General features: G+C 38.9%; 1 protein-coding gene across 4 annotated transcripts in view; it reads right to left on the reverse strand.

The window, feature by feature from the left end:
• LOC129713008 (A disintegrin and metalloproteinase with thrombospondin motifs 14) overlaps positions 1–25015 on the reverse strand; it is a 94214-nt gene that overhangs the window by 58229 nt on the left and 10970 nt on the right. For 3 of the 4 annotated variants that reach the window (XM_055661851.1, XM_055661850.1, XM_055661849.1), the window contains one exon: positions 1935–2131. The exons of the other annotated variant lie outside the window; for it this stretch is intronic. In XM_055661851.1, coding sequence (XP_055517826.1) covers positions 1935–2131 — 197 coding nt within the window. The remainder of the gene's footprint in view (positions 1–1934; positions 2132–25015) is intronic. 4 annotated transcript variants of the gene reach the window in all.

Below are 25015 nucleotides of genomic sequence, written 5' to 3' on the forward strand. Positions count from 1 at the left end.
TTTGAAGCTAAGCTGAGAATTTAGCAGGTCACCCAAGTAACATACATTACAAAGACATTGTGGCACTCAGAGGAAAAAAATGAACACAAACTAAGCTGCAGTGTTTATAAGTAGTGACCGGACAGCATGTCTTCAATCTTGAACTCGAAGTGGCAAAAGTAAAATTTGGTCCATTCCCAATCATACTAAACAAGCAATCATCCAGTTGTATCCTGTCACCAGTTGATGATAGTGGAACAATAAAACTCAATATTACTGGCACATACACAGGCTTATTGATCATTATGGTAAAATGAGCAAAACAGACGAGGAAAAGGCCAGAGAGACAATATTTAGGAGATACTGGTAATTTTGCAAAGACTTTATGAATAATTAGAAAAAAAGTGAAACAAAAAACTTCTTGCAGTTCAAGATTCAAGCACTATATACATTAACTGGTTATTGCCAACAGGCCATTTTTTCCAAAAAAATGAATGCCTTAAGAAAAAATGAACTAAAGTCAAACATAATTCTATGAAAAGTAACCCAAGAGATAATCCAAGTTATCTCTAACTAGCAGAAGGTAATCTAGCTTTAAACTATTTTTCGCTTGAGCACATAGAAATCTTAATTTTACTTCACAAATTTCCCAGATACCAACTGGTGATTAGCTATAACAATTCCAATATTTCTAATCAGCCAAAAAGTCCAAAACTATAGTGCTAAATATAGATAGAAACAATACTTGGATGCCAACCTTACATTTTATCGATGGTTTGAATAAGGGGATCTTGTGTAATGTATCCAGACTTGCTGCTGATTCGAAAATTAGTGTCAGGGGCTTAGATGGGGCAGAATTTATTAACTACATCCAGGAGGGTTTTTAAAATATATAAATAGACCATCATAATTGGATCATAATCAGTCAATATGGCTTTCTGTGGAGGAGGTACTCTCTCACAAATTTGATGTGTGCACTTGAAGAGGTAATGAAAATGCTGTGGATGTTTTCAAAATGGAAAACATTCTAAATGGACTTTAGTAAATCATTTAACAAATTTCCTCATGACAGGCTGGGCCAGAAGATTAATTCACATCAGTCTAATGTGCTTTTGGTGACATTCATTGCAATACTATGGAGGTATGGTTATTATATCAAGTTATACTCTTCTATTTTCTAACATGGGACAACATTGTATGGAAAAAACAGAACTTGTTTGTTACCCGGGGATGTCCTGTATCTTTCCTTTACCATATATATCACACTTATCGGCCACATCACCAAGCTTGCAGTCTTTACAATCCTAGCCACCTAGTGAATGCAGGCCTCAGATTCACGATACTTGCTGGCATCCAAACCTTGCCCCAATATGCTAACATTCTATTTTGCTTCCTCAAGACTCCTGGCCTTTCTTGAGTTACCAGTAACACGCTGAGTTACCAGTTTTCTTTTGTGCAAGGTACATTGGTACAAAGCATGAAGGAAAACCCTATTTAAGTTCAAACGTGATTCACTAGTGTTAATTAATGTCTTGTGCTGCAAATTTTACAAGCAGCAGGCATGTGATGAAAATGTTTGTGCTTTGCATATTTGATGAACTTCTTGGTAATTTTAAATAAAAATATATAATTGAACATATCGTTCTCAACATTACTCAATGAAATGGACAGCTATACACATAATCTATTCAGCTGTTTTATCTCAGCTCTCACTGTGGAGGTACAATACCATTTACTTTAATGAATGGCTGTGCTAGAAGAGCCTAAAGTGGAAAATTCACACAACGTTCACGATATCATCCCACTATACAACTCCAGATTCCATGAGAATACAGAAAATGATAAATGTTACGTACACTAACTCTTCAAATTACAGATTTATGGGTGACACAAAATTCAATTGTTACTAATGAAGGAAGAATAAAATACAATAAATAGTATATAAGGCCACTTACAATATTCATTAGGGTCAGAACATAGTTCTGAACATGCTGTTTTCCATGGAAGCGAACAACTGAGTCATCTACTGCCAATAGAGCTTCAATGTTGTAGTCATCTTTCTTTGCATGCCTTCTTTTTCGTGCTGGATGATTTAGTTTTTCCTCAATGATGTCTAAAGAGTTTGCAAGATCACCAATACCAAATTTCAAGGCTTTGGGGAAATAAATTTAGCAAGACAAAAGAAAAACAAATCAACATTGCTTTTATAATAATTAATTGATATATTTAAACATTAAAATACATCTTATAAGCAGTATTAAAAAAGTGCAAAATTTGACCCAGTTTACTCGCATCTCAGCAATATATAGCAGCATTTCATTTAAATCCAAACTTCAGAATTTCAAAGACAGTTACTTTACATTCAAATCCAAACAATAATTATTAATAATAAATATTCTATATGATTGAATTATGCTGTTTAGGATTATAATGTTTATGTTATCATTTATAATCAGTAACATGTAGCCCTACAATTACTCTTGCCCAAGCAACTAAACATTCATCATGAACTTTTTCCATAAGTTTTTTCCATTGAGAGTAGGGAAGATTCAAACAAGAGAACATGATTTGTGAATGAAGGGACAAAAGTTTAGGGGTAACATGAGGGGGAACTTCTTTACTCAAAGTGGTAGCTGTGTGGAATGAGCTTCCAGTGGAATGTTTAATAAATTGGATAGGTATATGGACGGGAAAGGAATGGAGGGTTATGGTCTGAGTGCAGGTAGATGGGACTAGGTGAGAGTAAGTGTTCGACACGGACTAGAAGGCCGAGATGACCCGTTTCCGTGCTGTAATTGTTATATGGTTATATAGTTAACTATGTAAATGAAGGGCCAGACGCAGTTTTGTTGATAAGAATGGATAAACAAAGGAAGCATAACTTTATTTGTAAGACTGGGAAGGACAGTAAACGTAACATTGATGCATGCAAATTTTGATAAATAGATTGATCATACACCTTTAAAATAATCTCACACATGTTGATGCCAAGAGGCAATGTGATACGAAAGCAAAATACTTAGAAGGCACACATTTGAAATGAAGGAAAAATGTTGGAAATACTCAGGCAGAACCGGTTAACAGCTATTTGTTCTGGTTTCTCAATTTATATTTGATCTCCATTGAAGATGACACTCATGACCAATCATTGAGTTGAACAGACTTTGGATGAAAAACATTTCCAGAAATTTGAATTCCTTGCACAATTTCCATTCCATTTCCTTTGGTAATTACAGATAATTATTCATTATTTGTATATCTTTGAGACTTCTGTTGGCTTACTTTTCTTCATTTAATATCTCCAATCTCCCAGTCCATCACTGACCTACCAACCGCTCCCTCATCCATTTCCCTGCATCTGGAAGTTATTTATCTCTTGACCGACATTACATGATTTGATGAGCATTTTTAGCTTCAGCAGAATTGTTTCACATACAATGTTCACTGCCTCAGTCAGTCTGCAAAATCCAGAGATACCTTGCAAGGATTTTAACTCTTAAATTGTAGATAGAACTTCCTTCGGGCAACATTAGAAATACATTTTATTTTCCTATTTAGTTGCCGGATACATGAAGCTAACAAATTAAAAGACAACCAAATATTCTTTGCTTCACTCCAAGAATGGTACAGGTGAAAGAATGATTTCTGAAAGATCCCATATTGGGGTTCGTCATATAATGATGAATAATATGCTCAACATATTCAAAATTACACAATCATTTTCATTACAGATAACTCTTGTTATAACAGACCATGATGGGGGATGGGAAGGGGGGGAGAGAATGGTGTCTATTATTGTCGACAACAGAGTGAGGGAATACACTCCAAGCACTTAGCGGTTAATCGATAAAACAATGAGCTGTTCTCAATTACAAAGTTCCTTTTAACAGCTATTTACCTGCTTAGTAAAGTGGATGTTTAATGATCTTAGTAAGTATCAGAGACAAAGCTCGTATCTATGAATATCGGTAATCTGCGTCAGATATTTATCGCAAATTAGTCACGCGATATATCCCTTCGGTAAACTTGTTGATTTTATGGCCTATGTACACAGCAGAGACCCCAATGGTTACATCCATCCCACCTCAGTGCCACGTTGTGTTCCACGCAGGTGAGCACCATTATTCGATCAAATGAGTATTAAAAGGTTTACAGGAGACAACAACGTTGTTGGCAATGTTGGATGGTGTACCGGAAATGACAAAGTGGTACCAAAAGCACCAAAGCCAGAGAAGGGTGAAGAGCACTCTACAAGCTGGAGAGAAACAAGAGAGCAACACAGAGGCAGCATGGTCAGTAAAGACCATGGGGATAAAAGAACTATGAAAAAGAGTGCAAGAACTGGTGAAGTAAATGAAGCAAAAAGCTCATGGTGGTGATAAAGTAGCTAAACATAGATGGGAAATAGTGAAATAACAAGAGATTTGCACAGAAAAATGCTGCTTTGTTAAAGAAAGGGGGCTGAATTATTGTTTGATATGTAATGGAAAAATTGCAGTGCCAAAAATAATTCAGCTTTAACAAAGATTGTAACACCAAACAGGCTCATATCAACCTGCAATATACCTGCACAGAGACATAAACTGTAAACATGTTAGACAACAGTTGCCTGTGAGAAGAAAATCTTGCAAAATGTGCAGAAAGAATCTGAAACTCTCAGAGGTGGGCTACAGATTGCTTCCATTAAATGTGTAGTTCATTTTTTGCCAAAATAGATTAGAAGAAAACTGCTTATTAGTTGCGTGCAAAACACTGTGTTCAATTGAAGCTTTAAACACTAAACAAAAAGATTGTCACAGTTTACAAAGAATCAACAGAATGGTTTCACCTCATGGAAGAATACACAAGGATTTGTTCATAAGTTCAAAGATATAGGAGCAGAATTAGTCTGTTCCACCATTCAATCGCGAATGATCTATCTTTCCCTCTGACCATATTTCTCTGCCTTCTCCCCATAACAACAGACAATAGGTGCAGGAGTAGGCCATTCAATGTGATCATGGCTGATCATCCCCAATCAAAAAAGCCGTTCCTGCCTTCTCCCGATATCCCCCGACTCCATTATTTTTAAGAGCCTTATCTAGCTCTCTTTTGAAAGCATCCAGGAAACCTGCCTCCACCACCCTCTGAGGCAGAGAATTCCACAGAATTCTGTGAGAAAAAGTGTTTCCTCGTCTCTGACCTTTGACCCTCTTACTAATCGAGAACCTATCAATTTCTGATTTTAAAATACCCAAAGAGTTGCGTTCCTCAGCAGTTGGTGGCAATGAATTCTACAGATTCACCACCTTCTGACTGAAGAAATTCCTGTTCATCTCTTTTCTAACTCATCCCTTTCATTCTAAGGCTGTGTCCTCTGCTCTGAGACTCTCCTCTAATGGAAACATCCTCTCCACATCCACTCTATCCAGTCATTTCCATTATTCGGTAAGTTTCAATGAGACCCCCCCCCCCCCCCCCCCCCTCACCCTCCTATACTCCATTGAGTACAGGCCCAGATCCATCAAACATTCATCATGTGTTAATCTAGACATCTCCGGGTTCATTCGCATTTGTTTTATCAATTACCGGAATAAAATTGAAGTTTTGAGTTTGAAATGGAAAAAATGAGTTGTGTTTTGACAGATGGTATGCTGTCAGTGACAGTGGGACACAATTGAACATTGCAATATTCACGTATCCTGTGCACTCTCTGGGTGTTGGAGGAGCAGCTCATCTACTATTATAGTGTTATTCACTAGCAAAACCTTTTTTTTTAAGTTTTGATTTATACTTGCAATAAATATCATCATCTCTACAGTCAATTTCATGAAATCACATGGATTCAAATACTGTAACTTGCAGAAATATTTTCAAATACATTGATGCTGAATAAGCCGATATGATTTACCATGCAACAGAGATAAAGTCTGTAACTCAATGACACACATCCAAAAAATGTTAATGGCGAAAGATTCCTCTGAGAAAGAGTAATGCCCCTGTCCCACTTAGGAAACCTGAACGGAAACCTCTGGAGACTTTGCACCCCACCCAAGGTTTCCGTGCGGTTCCCGGAGGTTTTTGTCAGTCTCCCTACCTGTTTCCACTACCTGCAACCTCCGGCAACCACCTGCAATCTCTGGGAACCGCACGGAAACCTTGGGTGGGGCGCAAAGTCTCCAGAGGTTTCCGTTCAGGTTTCCTAAGTGGGACAGGGGCATTACAGGCTTGTGATTCCTGTATCTACACCTACGACTGTAGTCCGGCCCACAACAACAACCGCATCGTCAAATTTGCTGACGACACTACTGTGGTCGGACTTATTTCAAAGGGAGACGAGGCAGCCTACAGAGAGGAAGTCCTGAAGTTGACAACCTGGTGCTCAGAAAACAATCTGGCTCTGAACACCAGGAAAACAAAAGAGCTCATTGTCGACTTCAGGAGGCACAGCACCGACTTAGTCCCCCTACACATTAACGGCGAGTGTGTGGAGAGGGTCAACACCTTCCGGTTTCTCGGCGTCCATATCGCGGCTGACATCTCCTGGACGGACAACACGACAGCGGTCATCAAGAAGGCTCAGCAGCGGCTGCACTTCCTGAGGGTCCTCAGGAAGCACAACCTGGACTCTAACCTGCTGCTGACCTTCTACCGCTCGTCCATCGAGAGCCTGCTGACATACTGCATTACAGCATGGTATGGCAGCTGCACCATGGCAGACAGGGAGAGGCTTCAGAGGGTAACCAGGACAGCGCAGAGGATCATTGGTTGCCCTCTCCCCTCCCTGATGGACATCTACACCTCCCGCTGCCTTAGCAGGGCAAAGAAGATCACCAAAGACAGCTCCCATCCTGCGTTTGGACTGTTCGACCTGCTGCCCTCTGGAAGGCGCTATAGGTGCATCAAATCCAGGACAAACAGACTCAGGAATAGCTGCTTCCCGAGAATTATATCTACCATAAATTCAAATCCACACATGCACTGACTACACCGCCCAACAGGACTTCCATCTGTATATATGTATGTAGCGCCGTAGAATTTGTGCACCTATTCCCCCCCCCCCCATCTCCCTTCTGTTTTGTTTTTCTGTTTCTTGTTTTTTGTGTAAAATTGTATGTATGCACTGAGTACGAGCAGCTTTCAGTTTCACTGTACATGTATAGTGACAATAAATGGCATATCTATATCTATCTATCTGTCTATCCTCCTGACTTAACAGTCTATCTTAATAATCTTCATGAAATAAATCACCCTACCTCTCGATTCAATCGATTCACAAACTTTCAGGCTAAACAAACTGATTTATACACAAATGCTGCAAGATAGGCTTTCATTTTCATACTGCCAGGTAATCTTTGAACAACTATGAATCTGGGTCTTCTAAAGCTCTGTGGAAGCAGCGATTCTTAACAATTTCCAGAAGTTCAGAAAAGGGGAAATCCCTCAGGCTAATTTTTAGCTATCCCAGAATCAAAGGAATTTAGCACTGAACTTTTCACCCATCAGTGCTCTGACTTGCTTTGCCAAAAATACTGCAGAAAACGCTGAAGTTCTACATCAGTAATTCTAAATTGAGACACAAAGTTAACTGTAAAACTTGCCTTTTCCCTACTGTGGCTTCAAGGAAAAGCATAACTGCATCATAGATGATAACCTTGAGACTTCTTAAATGTATCCTGCAATATTAAAAATAAAACTTGACATTACTAAAGTGATATCCCAGAAGCAGTGTAACATTGCACATGAATCCTGAGAAAGCTATTTTCTTTTCTGAAAAAGCTAAATGCTATTTCCACCTGAGAAAGAATAAAATCGTAGCATCCATCCCTTGTCTATTCTGATGGTTTGGCATCTGACTCATTAGACGAGGTTGGCAATTTCTACTCAACACAGCCCCTGTTCCTGCCCTTATCTTCTCCTTTCTGGGTCCCCAGTACCTATGCTGCCTTCCTTCTCATTAGGTCACCATGCTCCCTGTCCACTTCCAGGGTCTAGGTCCCCATGCTCCCTTCCTGTTCTTCAGGTACCTGGCTCTCTTGCTCCCGAGGCTCGGGTGCAGTGCTTAGTGGCTGCTTGATGTAGTCCCATTTGTTGTACTCTCAACAAATAATTATCAGGGCCCAGGTTCCCCCACTCACCACCCACACTTTGGGTTTTCTCAGAGTATTTTTTCCAGTTTAATAAACCGACTTGTTCGAGAAATTCACCACTAATCTTTGAGATGTTTTATTTTGTGTTTGTTCCTATCTGAGCGGGACCCCTAGTAAAGCCAGATTCAGGGTACAAGTATAACACAAAATTCCCTCCAACACCCTGATAATACAATTTATAAAATTATATCCTATTTTTCTGGAGAAACCTTTATAGGTATTTGGTTCAGGGATGTCAAAATGTTATTTCAGAACAAAAGAAATGGAGGTAGAGGGCCATTCAGCACCTTGTTCTTGTTCCGTTATTCAAATAGATCCTTTAACTCAGTGCCAGTTTCTCCACAAATCTGAATTAAATATGTTTGGGCAGCATGGAGCTGCAGCAGTAGATTTGCTGCCTTAGAGCGTCAGAGACCCAGGTTCAATCCTGACTATGGCTGCTTGTCTGTATGGAGTTTGTTAATTCATCCCGTAACCTGCATAGGTTTTCTCCGGGATCTCCAGTTTCCTCCCACACTATAAAGACGTACAGGTTTGTAGGTTAATTGGCTTGGTATAATTGTAAATTGTCCCGAGTGTGTGCAGGATAGTGTAAGTGTGCGGAGATCGCTGGTCGGCATGGACTCACTGGGCCGAAGGGCCTGTTTCTGCGCTGTATCTGTATCTCTAAACTAAACTAAATACTCAGAGACTGAACCTCCACATTTTCCGTGGGTAGAGAATTTGAAAGACTAGCTAACATGACTAAAGACGTTTATACTTGATCTTAAATCACCACTTAATTTAAGGTTGTGAGCCCTGGTTCAAGACACGCAAGCCAAGGAAAATATACGTTCCATCTACAATGTCAAGCCCAGTAAGAATTTTCAATGATTCAAGGCAATCACCAATCATTTTCCTAAAATAGGTTCAGTAAATGCTATGGCCTCACACAAAAAAATAATCAGATTATAACAGTCCATTAAATCAATAACAAGCTTGGTCATGAAAAACTGTCATATTCTGATATTCACTGCAAGTTATTCTAAGCATTTAATGGACATCCAAGCAAATATATCAATAACATAAACATCTGGAAACTTTGTAATGATTCTATCATTAATGTAAAGTTCAGTACTAAAATGTGAAAGATGGCGTTTTAAAAACTCTTAATGAATGTGGTCGGATAAATATCAGATTTGTTTTTTTATTTAAAAACTTAAAAATTATATACAGCCACTTTTCACAGTGTGTATTTTACTATTCGGTTGGAAAAATACTGAATTCTTGCCACTACAAGTAAATCCATGAATTTCACATGCTGTAATAGCTGGATGGATTTCAGAATGTATTGCATCACATCTTGTCAGATTTGAACTGTTCTGTCTTGCCCTTTGCATTTTGTTTCTAATACTTTTGAACTATGTTTTGTTCTGAATAACTGCTTTGAAGCACTGTGCATATCTATGACTGACACATTTAATCTAGCACGCTATCCAAAAGGTTTGGCTTCAATCAATGCACTGAAAAATTTACTGAGCTGATTTTAGGAGAATGAATATTTCATACAAAGCAGCCAGAGGTGACTGGAAATTAAATGGATATTTACAGTGATAAGACAGACACCTTTAGTGTTATGAAAATGCACTCCTTATACCATTGACTGTTGTCTTCATAAAAATGGCATTTCTAATAATTTCAGAATAAATTGTTTCAGAAAAACGTTGCACCACTTGGAACAATGTGCTCACATGACACCAAACTATTGGATTGTGCAAGCACCAGAATATGTGCCAGTGTTAGCAGTCATACACTTTCTTTACCCAATAACTAATAGCATACCACCAGAATTTCTTCCCCCACATCCTATAACAGTGACCATCAGGAACATATGTGAACTTCTCTGCTATCATTCTAATGCTGTTATTTTCCAATTTTGCTTGCATGCAATATTTCAATTTTCTCCATGATAGTTACCCATGCTGAACAGCAGGGCCCATAAACAGTGCTTGAGATCCGAATATTTAGTTGAGCCAATATAAACTTGAAATCCAATCTTTCGCAATAAAATGTTAACTCCATTCGACCTCAGCCCTTGACTCGCACAGATAGAAATGTGAATCATTCATATGGTAAATTAGTAAAACATGAGGCAGATACCCACCAAGAATACAGAACCAAAAATACTTTTTGTGACAAACTGCCACAATAATTGCGAGTAAAATGGCCAGGATTAAGAAATAAATTGGATAGAATCATGGAATAATATGGCAAGGGTGGCCATCTGGAACATTCGTCTCACTATTCAATTAAAACCATGCCTGGTCCATTCCCTTTCCGATATTTATGCAAATCAATCTTGAATGTTATTAAGCCATCAGAATATGATTAAATTATATGCTCAAATTCACCAGGGCTTTTAAACAACTTGCTCCTAAGAATATATTATGAAGATGTACATAAGCAAACTTAATTTGAAATTGAACAATACTCTCAAAAGCAAATAAGTATTAAAGACTATAATGACCATAGTAGAGCTAATAGGACTTGATATTTCAATCCCTGTAATAAGTCGGCACTTCAAGTTCAATCGTTGAAGCTCAAATATTTCAGTCTTTCAAAAAAGTTAATTGTCAGTGTCAAATAATTTGAAAAGAAAAAAATCATTTGGGTTCAAAATGAGTTGTGAAACCATTTGCATTACACCAAAACCAAATCCCTACAAGGTAATAGTTTGCCATAAGATTTACGATAAAATTCACAAAAAGCTAACTGCTATAAACCCGAGTTGACTTTTCTTATTGACATAATATATGACCATGTGTGTTATGCTCCAGCCAAGGAAGTTCAGCACATAAATTAGGTTAATACTTAACACTTAAGAAGGGTCTCGACACAAAACGTCATCTATTCCTTTTCTCCAGAGATGCTGTCTGACCCACTGAGTTACTTCAGCCTTTTGTATCGAACAGTTAGGCAAGTTTTGTAATCTTGCAGGTAAAATTTCATGTGGATGCAAAAGGCCTCATGGTAGTGGCCTATATTTATCAGTCAACCAACATTACTGAAACAGCAATTAAACCATTGAGTTCATTCTGTGTACAAATTATTTGCCTATATTACACATTTTGTGATGTCTATAAATCGCAGACTTCAAGCAGGCATTGCATGCAAAGGATATGCAACAAAATACTAAACATGGCTACTTTCATTTACATGACATTGCTGTGTCCTAAACATTATGGTGCCCTGAAATGGGGGGTGACTAAGTATAAACACTGCTGTAATTTCTACATGGTGAAATCAAAATGTGTAAAAATTGGCCTTTATTAAAATCTGACAATGTGCACTTTAACCACGTGTGATTTTTTTCTATTACAAATCTCAAATTGTGGAGTACAGAGGCAAATAAATAAATATTGGGTCTTTGTCCCAAACACTATGGAGGGCACTGTAAGGATTGGAAAAAAAAGTCTACAACTTCCAAGGGAATTAAATATGAAACTCTCATTCCATTAATGTTATTTAAAAAATGATTTGTTTCGAAACCACAGCTTCTAACCACAATAGAATGTATTGAGCAAAACTAACAATAACAAATGGACATGCTGCAACAATGTTTTTGGCAGAATGGCTCAATTAGAGTGAGCAAGATTACTTCTAATATAAATATGTTTTGTGGAAAAAAAAATTACTAAATGTTTTAAAGACAGGAACTAAGTGGATCTAATATCAATTTATACATAGGATAATTAAACCATAGAAATTGGTGCATGTTAATATTCTTTTCCACTTATCTTTGTAAACTATGTACCTTTGCTGATGAAGCTGTACATTTTAGCCTGATTATTTTCCTCACCCAGATGGGACCCAAAGGTAGCGTTCAATCAGATTGTGTTGGCCCAGCCACTACTTTATCTTGTGTTTAAGAAGGAACTGCAGATGCTGGAAAATCGAAGGTAGACAAAAGTGCTGGAGAAACTCAGCGGGTGCAGCAGCATCTATGGAGCGAAGGAAATAGGCAACGTTTCGGTCTGAAGATGGGTTTCGGCCCGAAACGTTGCCCATTTCCTTCGCTCCATAGGTGCTGCTGCACCCGCTGAGTTTCTCCAGCACTTTTGTCTACCCACTACTTTACCTTCGTCAAGTCAGATGACTTGCTTAGGCCTACAACAATTCTCCAAGAGATCAAGAGTTGGTTTAAGATAGTTATTTAGTTTAGTGATACAGCGTGGAAACAGCCCATCGGCCCTCCGAGTCAGTGCTGATCAGCAATCCCTGCACATTCACACTGTCTAACACACACTTGGGCCAATTCATAACTATACCAAGCCAAGTGAACACACAAACTCCGCACAGACAGTACCCATAGTCAGGATCAAACCCGGGTCTCTGGTACTGTAAGGCAGCTTCTCTTCCACTGCGCCACTGGAGTTACACTATGTACAGCCAGAATGGCTGGGTCAGGTATGGAAAAGATAGGTACTCCTTAATTTTGGATCGGCTCTCTTTGGTTCACGTTTTAACCTTATAGCTCAACAGAACTCTACTTCAAAATAGAAAGATAACTGGTCCACCAAAAAGGGCAACATTTGTGTAATATTAACCAACATTGATAACATAGCATTTTGTTTATTCTACATCTTTTCTTTGTTCAGTGAACATAATTCCAGATTCACAATCATCCAATTGAGGCTTTCAAATTCAGATTATAAAACTTGGTTATCGCCAGATGTTTACCTCGTACCAATTCAAAATTAAATATGATTTTAGATTAAATGCATTAAAAAATCCAATATCAAGCTATTTATATTTTGTATTTAAGAAATACTTGCCTACATGAACCACCCAATACTTGCCCACTTGCCCGTAATGAGATCTATCCAGTACAAATTCCAAGGATTACTTCTTCTGACACCTGCATTTCACCTGGTCTTGAAACTAAAATAAAAGTAGACCTTTGAGACTGCTGGGCCATTCAATGAAGCTTTATTATTTATCTCAACATCAGATTCCTGTTTTATATTCCCAAACCAATATGATAAACATAGAAAGCATACTGTAGGGTTGAATCATGGGTTGATTTAGGAATAGCTCTGCCCAAGACCGCAAGAAATTGCAGAGTTGTGAATGTAGCCAAGTCCATCACACAGACCAGATTCCCACCAAAAAATGCTGACACAATCAATTACTTGTTCCACTCCGGTAATTCCTTGTTCTTCCTACTCCAGTCCTGCAGAAGGTACACAGACATTTCACTATACCTTGGTACATGTAACATCAATAATTTTTTTTTAATGATTTGGATAATGGACTTGAAGGCTTTGTGGCCAAGTTTGCAGATGATGCTAAAGTAAGCGGAGGGGCAGGCAGTGTAGAGGAAGCAAGGATTCTGCAGAAGGAAATGGCCTGGTTGGGAGAGTGGGCAGAGAAGTGGCAGATGAAATTGAGTATAGAAAAGTGTGGAGTCGTGCATTTTGGTAACAAGAATAAGGGCGTAATTTTTTTTCCAAATGGATGGAGAATCCAGAAATCAGAGGGCTGGTGCAGGACTCTCAATAAGTTAGTTTGCAAGTCGAATCTGTAGTAAGGAAGGCGAATTCAATGCTAGCATTTATATCAAGTTGACTGGAAGACAAACAGAGATATTAGAGTTGGAGCTCCACAAGGCGCTGGTCAGGCCGCATTTGGAATATTGTGAGCAATTTTGGGCCACATATATGAGGAAGTATGTGCTGGCTCGGGAGAGGGCCCAGAGGAGATTTACTAGAATGATTCCAGGAATGAGTGGGTTAGCATATGATGAGCGCTTAACAGCACAGGGCCTCTGCTCGCTGGACTTTAGAAGGTTGAGGGGAGAACTTCACTCAGAGGGTAGTTAATCTGTTGAACTCATTGCCACAGAAAGCTATGGAGGCCAAGTCAGTGGATATTTTTAAGGCAGAGATAGACACATTTTTGATTAGAATGGGTGTCAAGTGTTATGGGGAGAAAGCAGGAATATTGGATTTGGAGGCAGAGGTCAGCCATGATTAAATAGTGGAGTAGACTCGATGGGATGAATGGCCGAATTCTACTCCTATAATGTGAATTTATGAGTTTAAACCTTCTCTCCTTCTTAAATACATTCAATGACTTTGTGTGCTAAGCCTTCCGTGGGAGGATCTCATATTCACTAATCTCCGAGTGAAGAAATATTTTATCACAATCCTAAATATGAATCATTTTTGTGGATACAGACCTGGTTAACCCAATCTCAGTCTGAAGAAGGGTTTCGGCCCGAAACGTTGCCCATTTCCTTCGCTCTATAGATGCTGCTGCATCCACTGAGTTTCTCCAGAATTTTTGTGTACCCTCTTCTCATACACGTTTGGATTCTTCCTCTGACAAGTATATTGCTACAACTGATGAATGGTCTATAATACTTCTTCCCTCTCCGCAGATGCTGCCTGTCCTGCTGGATATTTTTATTTCAAATTTCCAGCAACTGTCATGCTCGGTTTCTCACAATGCCAGCATTGTTCTTTTTTTTCTCCTTCCATCCTCAAGCATTTCCTCCACATAAACTAAATGCAATCAATATGCTTCCATTGCCTTCTCTCTGCAAAGTGTACCACCATTTGTAAAAGTCTCTCTTGGTGACACCACTGCATTCCCTTTCTTACCCCCACCCCTCAACCTTCTCTCCAATTTAACATTTGCTTGTGTCCTAATTTGCCTGTTTCGGATGAAACCTCATGGCCTAAAATGTTAATCATCTTCACAGATGCCATTTGACGTGTTGAGCAATTCCAGTGTTTTCTTTCTTTTTGGTATTTAATAGGAAGCCACATTCCCTGCCTCAAACTTGATGGCGAGTCAGAGGCATCGCAGTACTGGGAATCCAGCCAAAACCTTTCTCCAGAGACCAATTAAATGGCCCCAGCTGCTTATTTAAAATATTAATATGGTCAGATAAACACGCAGGACAGATGATTTTAATTTCACTACATGCAGAATCACGTTCAATCATCCAGACTGCATAGGTTAGCCCATTAGATGACTAGCACATTTTTTCCTACAGAGACATTAAAAGCAGTTATCCTTGTAATGTGCTAACGGGGAAGACATTAACTGACCATTACATCAAAGAAAGGACACTTTCACAAGAGTAAATTCACAGCTAGAATACTCTACAGCTCTGGTTCCTATAGAGGAAAGATATTATTACAACAGTTAGGATGCAGAATAAATTTATGGGAATGATGCCAAGATTGAGAAAGACTGAATAAGTCAGAGTTGTTTTGTTTGGATGAATGAATGAGAGGACTAAACAAAGTAAAAGGGAAGGGCTTTTTCACCTAGAAGGGTCAAATGCCATTGGACAGACATTTAAAATATCTGGTAGGATCAGAGGGGAGATTTGCAAGCATTTTTTCCACCTAGAGGATCTTGATATCCACAGCATGAAATAAATACCCATTGCATTTCAAAAGTAATTGATTTAGTCATGATTTACAGTGCTACAGACCTATTTTTAGAAGGTGAAATTAGCTTGGTCAGCACTCTCTCAAATGACACAAATGCACTAATTCACTTATGTCTTTTACAGAGAATGAAATCTCCCATTCTCCCAAGTCTGGCATGGTCACCTAACCTGCTTAATTCTTGACTGCTGTCCAAAATGCTTGGCAAGCCACTCAGTTGTACGAGGCCACCACTAAAATGGACAATTAGAATGAAATTTGATAGGTCTGTTCTCTTCAACCTCAGCAACATATATTGATAAAAGTCAACCAAAACGAAGGTGATCTTCTTCATTAACTTGTTGAAATAGCTTGTTCAGTAATACTCAATTTGGGTTTCAAAATGACCATTTAGCTTGTTCTCATTGTTGCCTTGGTCAAAAATGTTGACATGGACAAAACAACTTAATTGTGGAGACAATTAGAGAGTTACTGCCCTTGAGATAAATGCTGCATTTTAGGAATAATGGGGAGCCTCAATAAAAAATAGTGGGAGTCAAGTGGAAAATTCCACTGGTTAGGGTCACACCAAGCACAAATACTGTAGTTTTATAAAAATAGACACCGCCTCAGGGAATTACGGCTGTAAGTAGCATGTTCAGGTACGACCTTCCCTCTATTATATCAGGAATTTGTATAGACAGATGATTGCCGAGTGTTCAATCCATTCACAACTCATCAGATAATTAAGCACTCCATCTAAACTTGCAACAAGGCATGTTTCACATTGTCATTAATAAATGGCAAGTCATGTTTATACTACACAAATGGTAGCTTTTAGCCATTTCCAATAATGCAAAATGCATTCTCAAATCCAAACTGTAATGAAACGCACAGTTAAAAATAACGTAGAACAATTCCATGTTACTGCTCAGGCGAGTATTATAAAATCACGCTAGGAAGTAGGTGCAATTACAACTTGACAAAGACTAGACTTAGTTTTGATTGTGCCTGTGAAAAGTCACGGGAGTCGACAACTACTCACGATCAATTCACCACCAAAAGTTCACCATCAATTAATCATCTACACTTATTCCATTTACCAGCAAATGATCCCTGGTCTTCCATACCATTATGATTCAAATCTTCACCTAGATTTATATATTTTTAATTGCAAGAATACCTGCCACTCCACCTTCTCAGGCAGTGGGCACCAGATTGAAACCATTCATTAGGCAAAAATAATGTTCCCGATTCCCCCAAATTATTTTACAGCTTGCCTTAAATCCATACCTGCTGGTTTTAGGCTGCTCTGTATTGAGGAAAAGTTTCAGACAACCCACCTATCTACACCCCCTCATTTTGTACACCTTTATTAGGTTCCCCTTCAACCTCCTCCATTCCAATTAAAAATAAACCCAGTCTGGTCTTCTCTCATTCCATCTCAGGCAACATCATGGAAATTTCCTCTGCATTTTCTCCAGAGCATTTGGTGGTCAAAAATTCATGTAACGCTTCAGCTTAGCCTAAAATTTTATGAAATTATACCATGACCTCTATGCTTTTATATTCTATGCCCTGGCTAATGAAGGCCAGCATCCCAGATGTCCTTTTCACTAACGTATCAACCTATGCTGTGGCCTTTACGGATCTATGAACACTAAGCTCTCTCTGTTCTTCAATATTTCCTCGGGACTCTGCTATTCATGGTGTATGCCCAATCTTTATTCGATTTCCCAAAATGCAGTACTGCATACTTATCAAGATTCCATTCCACCTGCCATTGCTGCACGCAATATAGCAGCTGATCAATATCATTCCTCAACCTAAGATTTTTCGCCTCATTATCAAACATATCAGCAATTTTCATGTCAACTATAAACCACTGCACTGAGGCAACTAAATAAATATAAACGTGATTTGAGGATTATGCTGAGGCTCATGTGGTGCATGAACTCTGACCTTCTTATTTAGGCTGAACCAAAGTATCTTTGGGCTGAACGTCCTGTTTCTGTGCTGTACTTTTTATGCAAATCCTATGTAAATGTATATTTTTCTGCTACTTGATCCATCTATCAACTCGGCTTACCAGTTGATTAATATATATCGTTCAGTAGCCTCATCTGACCTTCTCGCTATCAACATAAGCACCATTTTTCATCTGATCTCCCGCATACTTTAGAAATTTAAAATATGCCCCTCTGCTCAAATATTAAGCAAAAGCAACTGACTATTATGGATGTGACGCAAGAGACTAGAGAAGCTGAATTCTTGAGTATAAAGCAAAGTACAATACAATACAATACAATTATTTGTTGTCATTTGAACCCAGAGGTTCAAACGAAATTTGGTTGCTGGAGAAACTTAGCGGGTCAGGCAACATGTGCTGGGAAATGGACATACAGCTTTTTCAGGTCGGAACCCTTCTTCATACTGATGGAGTAGAGTGATGAAAGCTGGGTAAAAAGAGGCAAGAATGGGGCAAAGCCTAGCACTTTGTTTTTTTGTAGTTAACTAATACACAAAAAACGGGATCTGCAGCTGTGAGAATAAAGAGCAAAATGCAAACTACTGGAGGAACTCAGTGGGAGGAGCATGATTTGTGGAGGGAAATGAACAGGCAACATTTCGAGTCAGGACCCTTCCTCAGAATCAGCATACATAGATGATGCGACTTCATCTTATGGAAACTCGCGATGCAGCCCGTTTTCTAGAAAAACGGAACGCCACAATGAGACACAATATCTCTTGATGTTTCTAGTCAACAAGGCCCATTGACGGATTAATTTGGTAGAAAAGAATTAAAACAAAATCTAAAAATACTGCTGATGGATTAAACAGTTAACTATCTCTAGAGCTGCATGACCAAATGGAATGTACATTATGTAATTCACTACTTTTTTAGCATTGTCTCACTGTTCTATAATGGCTTCCTTACATCTCAGCACAACCAGAAGATCCTTTCATTCTGCATTTACAGCAGATGCTCTGTGAAGATCAGAACAGCTATCGGTGGTTGTTGTGCAACCAGGAGGAGGTTTAAGCAATATATTTTAGATCCAATCTCATTACACGTGTACATAAACTATGAATTTTGACTGTCTAATTACCGTTACTCAACTTGCTTCTAAAGCAGAATTCTTAACTCTGGTCAATATCAAATGCACTCATTTTCAGCTGCAGAGAGCAATGCTGAGCACTTTGATACGTAAAAATGTTAACACCGATGTATTTATTCCAATACTAATGCTATTAATCCCACAAACCATTAAAAAGTTGTAGTTCAAAAATGCCAGAACATTTTTCATTATTAATTGTTCTCTTTCCTCCCGTTTTATGAAGTTTAAATCTAATAAAGGTCAAAACAGATCTGACATATAAATTGAGGCATGCATGTAGGCACTGCATATAGCAGTTGCATTCCTAGTGAATTAATTACCACAAGGTGGTAAGCAGTGAATGAAACATAACCAGTGCACCAAAGTTCCAAGTGTCCCAAAATCACCAGCATTCCTTCATCCTGTAATTTCTACATACTCTTGGAGGAAAATACACTTTTTTGAGAATCTAAGTAATTAATGTGCAATATAATTTAATGCTATTAAAAAGTATCAAGTTTCAATAGGACAGATTCATTGCAATTTATTTAATACGTGCACTTAAAAGATCCATGAGAAGTGCTGTATTTATTTACAGCACATACATTGTTCTCTGCAAAAATTGTCCTCTACCCCCAGGTTAAAATGGCTTGATACATGCCTTCCCTGACAAATTCTCTAAAACGGTTTCCAATGTTTCCTTCAAGACCAAAATCACTTCTCAAAGATAGCAAAAGAGCAAAGAAGTACCTAATTATCCAAAAAAGAAAAGAAATGTTAGTTTCATGTTCTATTCACGCTGACTGATTGTGTGGAAGGATAAACCAGAATGGTCGCATTGGATATTTTCTTGGAAACACCATTGGAGAACTGAAGACAAAGGTGCAAGGCATTCTTTAATGCCAGGTTACACAGAAAAGCTGGAGAAACTCAGCGGGTGCAGCAGCATCTATGGAGCGAAGGAAATAGGCAAGATTCATTCTTATTAAATTCTTTAATGCCACATTGATCACTATCTTAGGGAGGTCTGTATTAAGCTATGGACATAACTCAGCAGAGTATGAATAGTCCCCAAGCTACTATTGATTTGGCAGCACCCAGCTGATTCACTACATAAAGCCCGAAAAATATTAAAAGATAGAAAAATCGGCCACACCAAATTGGCCATGCCAAAAATCAACCACGCAAGTATGCCTCTGTATTTCTGCCCACATAGATAGAGGAGGTTTATTTAGCACCAGACGGGTGCTCCCTCATTTTAATAAGATTATGGTTTATCCATGACACAAATCCATATGCTCATTTGTTCTCTGTAATGAGTGGACTTGAACACACATCACGATACAACACATATTTATTAAATCTACATACAGCAAGGATCTGCAGTCATCACATCTCCGAGCTGCTATTCATTCTAACTAGCGCAAGCAAGCTCTTGATAATATGAAGTACATAGTAGGCAGAGTCACTACTAACAAACACTATAATTGGCTACTATGAAATAGCCAATCTCAGTCCTTCCTTGTAGAAACAAAAAGATTGGTATTGTGGTTTGTTTTATGAATCAGCATTTAACAAATGTTTTGTTTGGAGGCTACTAATTGTAATATTAAGTGATCAAAGTATTGCGGTAAATTAACCATGTTCAATGCCCAAATTCACTGTAATTTACAAAGTTTAAGAGCATCATGATTATTCTCTTTGAATAGCTAGATTTTGGTTTTCATTACCATGAAATAAAGAGGGAGAAGATTGGACATTTTTTGCCTTCCATCACAGTGAGGAATGTGGGGAATCCGCTGTGGTGGATGTTTATGTTAACTTTGATGTAGTTGTGTGTCTTGCTGCTTTATTTTTGTATAACTGTATAGTAATTCACATATCACTGTACCTTGATTGGTACGTGTGACAATAAAAGACCTTTGAAACTTTTGATCGTTTCACTAAGACAGAATACATGTAGAAAGTAGATAGATTCTCACTTCCCATACTTCCCAATTTTGCTAGCCCTTGCTGTCTCCTCCCCTTCCTTAACCCTCAAGCTGTCTCCTCCCATCCCCCCGCCCTCGGGCTCCTCCTCCTCCCTTTTTCCTTCCTTCTCCCCCCCCCCCCCCATCAGTCTGAAGAAGGGTTTCAGCCCGAAACGTCGCCTATTTCCTTCGCTCCATAGATGCTGCTGCACCCGCTGAGTTTCTCCAGCATTTTTGTGTACCTTCGATCTTCCAGCATCTGCAGTTCCTTCTTGAACAGAAAGATTCTCACTGTTGTTTTCTGTAGGATTTATAGTGAAACTCCCCTCCTGTGAAATAATTACCAAGAATTTATTCGTCAGACACCATAAACTGATGGATTCTCAGTCCTAAAACAAACAATGATTGTTTGCTGTGTTTTTTTAAATGCTCAAGAGTAAATGCATTTAGTTAGAAAAAAAACTAAAGATAAATACGTCTTTTGTTTTTCTTTTGCAGCTAGGATACAAGTGTCCAGGTAGCCAAGGTTCACAGCGCATTAATAATGTGTTCATGGTCAACTTCAATTCAGCCTTACCAGCTATTACAGTATTTGCTTGGTTGGGAGTAGGAGATTTCACTTGTTATTCTGCAATAAAGTGGTCTTAGAAAAGCATCAGAGGCACCAAGTAAACTTAAGGAGTGGGGGGGGGGGGGGGGGGGGGGGGTAAGTAAAGAACATGGAAGAAATGAAAAACATACTGGGTACATCCAACTTGATTTTGTTTGAATGCTATAAATTGGTTATTTTATTAAAGTTAAATGACGATAACAGCCAGAAAAGATGCAAAGGCATCAGTTAGATATGGGCTATATTCTTAGACCTAGGCTCAAGGATAACCTGATCCATTTCATTTCTATGATTCTGAGCTGGCCAATAGGCCAATGCTGGACCCACAGATTCGACCATATTCTGGTCAAGCAAGAAGTGCATGACGAGGCAGTTAAGAGGCTAGTTCGGGAGGTAGTGTGATTCTTGGGTTTAGGTGCTGTCAATGAATGGATTTGAGGTCCTCAACACCATGTTGAATTCTTGTCTTCCATTATGAGTGGCCATGGGCCAGGAATTCCCACAAGCTGCTGCAAACATTTCACAGAAGCTTTGAAAAGATCTTTGGACCTTTTCCCCTGTCCACCCGGGAAGAATAACACAGTTCTGCTTGGGAGTACAGTGTTAATAATAGGAGATTTTAATCTACTTTTAAACTGAGCAGTTTATGAAGTTCTCTGGATACACTTACATAGGCAGATATTCGGAACAAAGGGGAAATATGGCATCAGGATTAAGAAACAGCCACAATGATGCTGAGTGTCTATTGAATGCTGGAGCAAATCAAGTCAAGACCAAGAGTGAAAGGAGGTTAATTATTATATGCATCGGGACGGAACAATTAAATTCTTGATTGCTGCGGTGTTGGCTCGAAGGGCCGAATGGCCTCCTTCTGCACCTATTTTCTGTTTCTAATAGGCAAAGTATGTAGAGCAACCAAAACCAAGTCCCTAGTAAACTGTTGCTGAAGTAGGTGGTTTCTTACGAACAGCTTCTTTCCTTCTGTTACCATCCATAAGCTAGGATACTGCCCGATTCACCTCTATCCCATCTGTGGACATTGGACTTTGTCTCGGGACCTGATGTGCTACAATGCCGAGAACTATATTCTGCACTCTGTATCTTCTCCTTTGCTCTATTGTACTTGAGTTTGTCTTGATTGCATTTATGTATAGTATCTGATTGGACAGACTGCAAAACAAAGCATTGTACCTCAGTACATGTGACAATAATAAACGTAAACCAGTTTGGGATTTTTCAGTGTGGTTCAAGATCCTGGTGATCATAGGGAAGAAGCTGTTCTTGAACCTGGAGATCATGTTTTTCGGTTCCTGTACCATCTACCCGATGAGAGCGTGGTCAAGGTGGTGTGGGTCTTTGATGATATTAACTGTCTTTGAGTCAGCGCTTCCTGTACTTCCTTTTGATAGTGAGCAGGTTAATACCCGTGTTAGACTGGGCAATGTCCTTTATTTTATGTATCCTCCTTCATTTTTAGGTGGTTGAGTAACCAAACCAGTTTGCGATGCTACCAGCCAGTATTCCCTCTGCTGTTCACCTGTTGAAGACCGATAGAGTTTTCAGCGACCTGCCAAATTTCCTCAATATTCTGTGGAAGCAAAAACGTTGATAAACTTCCTTTAGGATTGCATATGCTATGAGCCAAATGGCTGATACGGTTTTTTTTGTTTTTTTTAAATGGTTCACTCAAACAACCAACATAATATGGCCATAAGCGTGTATATGCCCCAATCTTAGCCTGCATTCCAAGAAGATAAACTGATCCTTTGGGGTTGGAAACTTCACAATACTCTGCCAGTATTTGATTGACAAGGAACAGCAGGGAAAACAAACTCTAATGGAGTCCTCTTGCAAACAAAAGGCTTGTCATAACAAATCCCCTGTTTTGCCAGAACGAGACAAACACAAGATGTCATGGAAACATCCTGATCCAATAACTGGCATCTGTTAGAATGCATCATTTTAAGATCTAAAGACAGAAGGAATGTCCACATTCCCTGGCAAGGACTGCACTGATGACTGTTCAACGACCACCTAATCCACACTGTTATCCCCCATCTGCACGGCTTTAGCACAGTAGCAGAAACATGTCCACTGTCACAAGAAAATACTGTGAGAAACAGTCTTCTTACCAGAAAACAAAAGGCTAGTTTTATAAGAATGTCCTTGAGATGCAGTAACTAATTTATCATATTTGCAATACGGATTCTCATTCCCATGCCTCAGGGGGAAAGAAACAGCTCTCTAGGCTGCGAAAGGTAGAGAGGTTCAACAAAAACCCCTGATCATCGAGATGATAGGACAAGAGAGAAAGATTTGTTAAGTGCCGGTTGATAAAACATTTGGAACTACGACCCTGATTTTAATCAAATCTCATTCTGACTCGTGCCGACAGCAAACCTTCTGGCTCAGCTTTGCAACTACTGCAAGTGACCAGAAATATCCATGTGCCATCTCAAAAATGAACATGGTATCGACAGCAGATGGTATCCTTGCAAAAGATTCTAACAGTTGGAGGAGAAGAGCTTCACTCATGAACCCGCACCTTTTTCCTACTTCGGAGAACAAGCGGATATACCAGAGGACCTCATTGATGCTGTAATCATGACCAACTTCAAGTACATCCTGTTTGGTAGCCTACTCAAAAAGGTTAGATTGCAGAGGATCCACATGGAATTAGGTAATTGAGTATATACTGGATATTGACTGTATGAATCAAACAGGCAAATACTCTCGTTGAGCAGTTTATTCAAGGTTTCTGCCACATGTGGAGACAAATGTCCTGAATACATTTACGAAGGAGACAGATAGATTTTTTGACACAAAAAGCTTTAAGGTGCATTAGAAAGGGGAAAACCAGCCGCAATCAAACTAAATGTTGGAGCAAATCAAGTCGTCCAGGAGTCAAGAGAGTTCTATTGTTCTATTCATCAGGAATGAAACAATGAAATTCTTGCTTGCTGCAGCGTCACAGGCTCAGGTTCATTAATGTAATAAAACAAATAAATATACAAGAATCAATATTAATAATTAGTTATACAGATAATAATACATAAATAATTATATATATATATAGCTTGATAATAGGAGGTGATACAGAAATATTGCCTTTCAGACTGGAGACCTGTGAATAATGCTGTGCCACAGGAAATGGGGCGGAGCCCAATGTTGTTCGGCGTTTGTTAATTATTTGGATGGGAATGTGTAAGGCATATTTAGTAAGTTTGCAAATTACACTAAAATAGGTATTGTAGACACTGAAGGTGGTGTCAAAAATTGCATGATCTTCCCGAGTTCTGCAAGTTTGCCAAGGAATGACAGAGCAGCATTCAATTCACATAATTGAGGTGTTGTATTTTGGATACCCAAACCAGGATAGGATGATCACAGTGAACGATAGGCCCCTGGGTAGTGTCATGGAACAGATAAGCCTGGGAGCGCAAGTACATACTTCCCTGAAAATGGTGTCAAAGGTAGACAGGGTGCTGAAGGAGGTTTTTGTGGCACAGTGCCTACAGCAGTACAGGAATGGGCCACTATGTTGCAATTATAAAAGATGTTGGTGAGGCTGCACTTGGAATATTGCGCAGTTTCCAAAGAAAATACATCATTAAGCTGGCAGGGTGCAGAAAATAAAGTCCTAATGCAGAGTGTCAGCCTTTTGCTTCCACAGATGCTGCTTGACTCGGAGGTCCTCTAGCACAAGTTTCATTTTGATAACATTCTTTATTACAAATTCTGGCATTTTCCCTACTTGTGATGTTAGGACAAGTGGTTTATCATCCCACATTATCCATCTGTCCAA

The sequence above is a fragment of the Leucoraja erinacea genome, chromosome 34 (genome assembly GCF_028641065.1).
Source record: "Leucoraja erinacea ecotype New England chromosome 34, Leri_hhj_1, whole genome shotgun sequence".
Taxonomy (NCBI): domain Eukaryota; kingdom Metazoa; phylum Chordata; class Chondrichthyes; order Rajiformes; family Rajidae; genus Leucoraja; species Leucoraja erinaceus.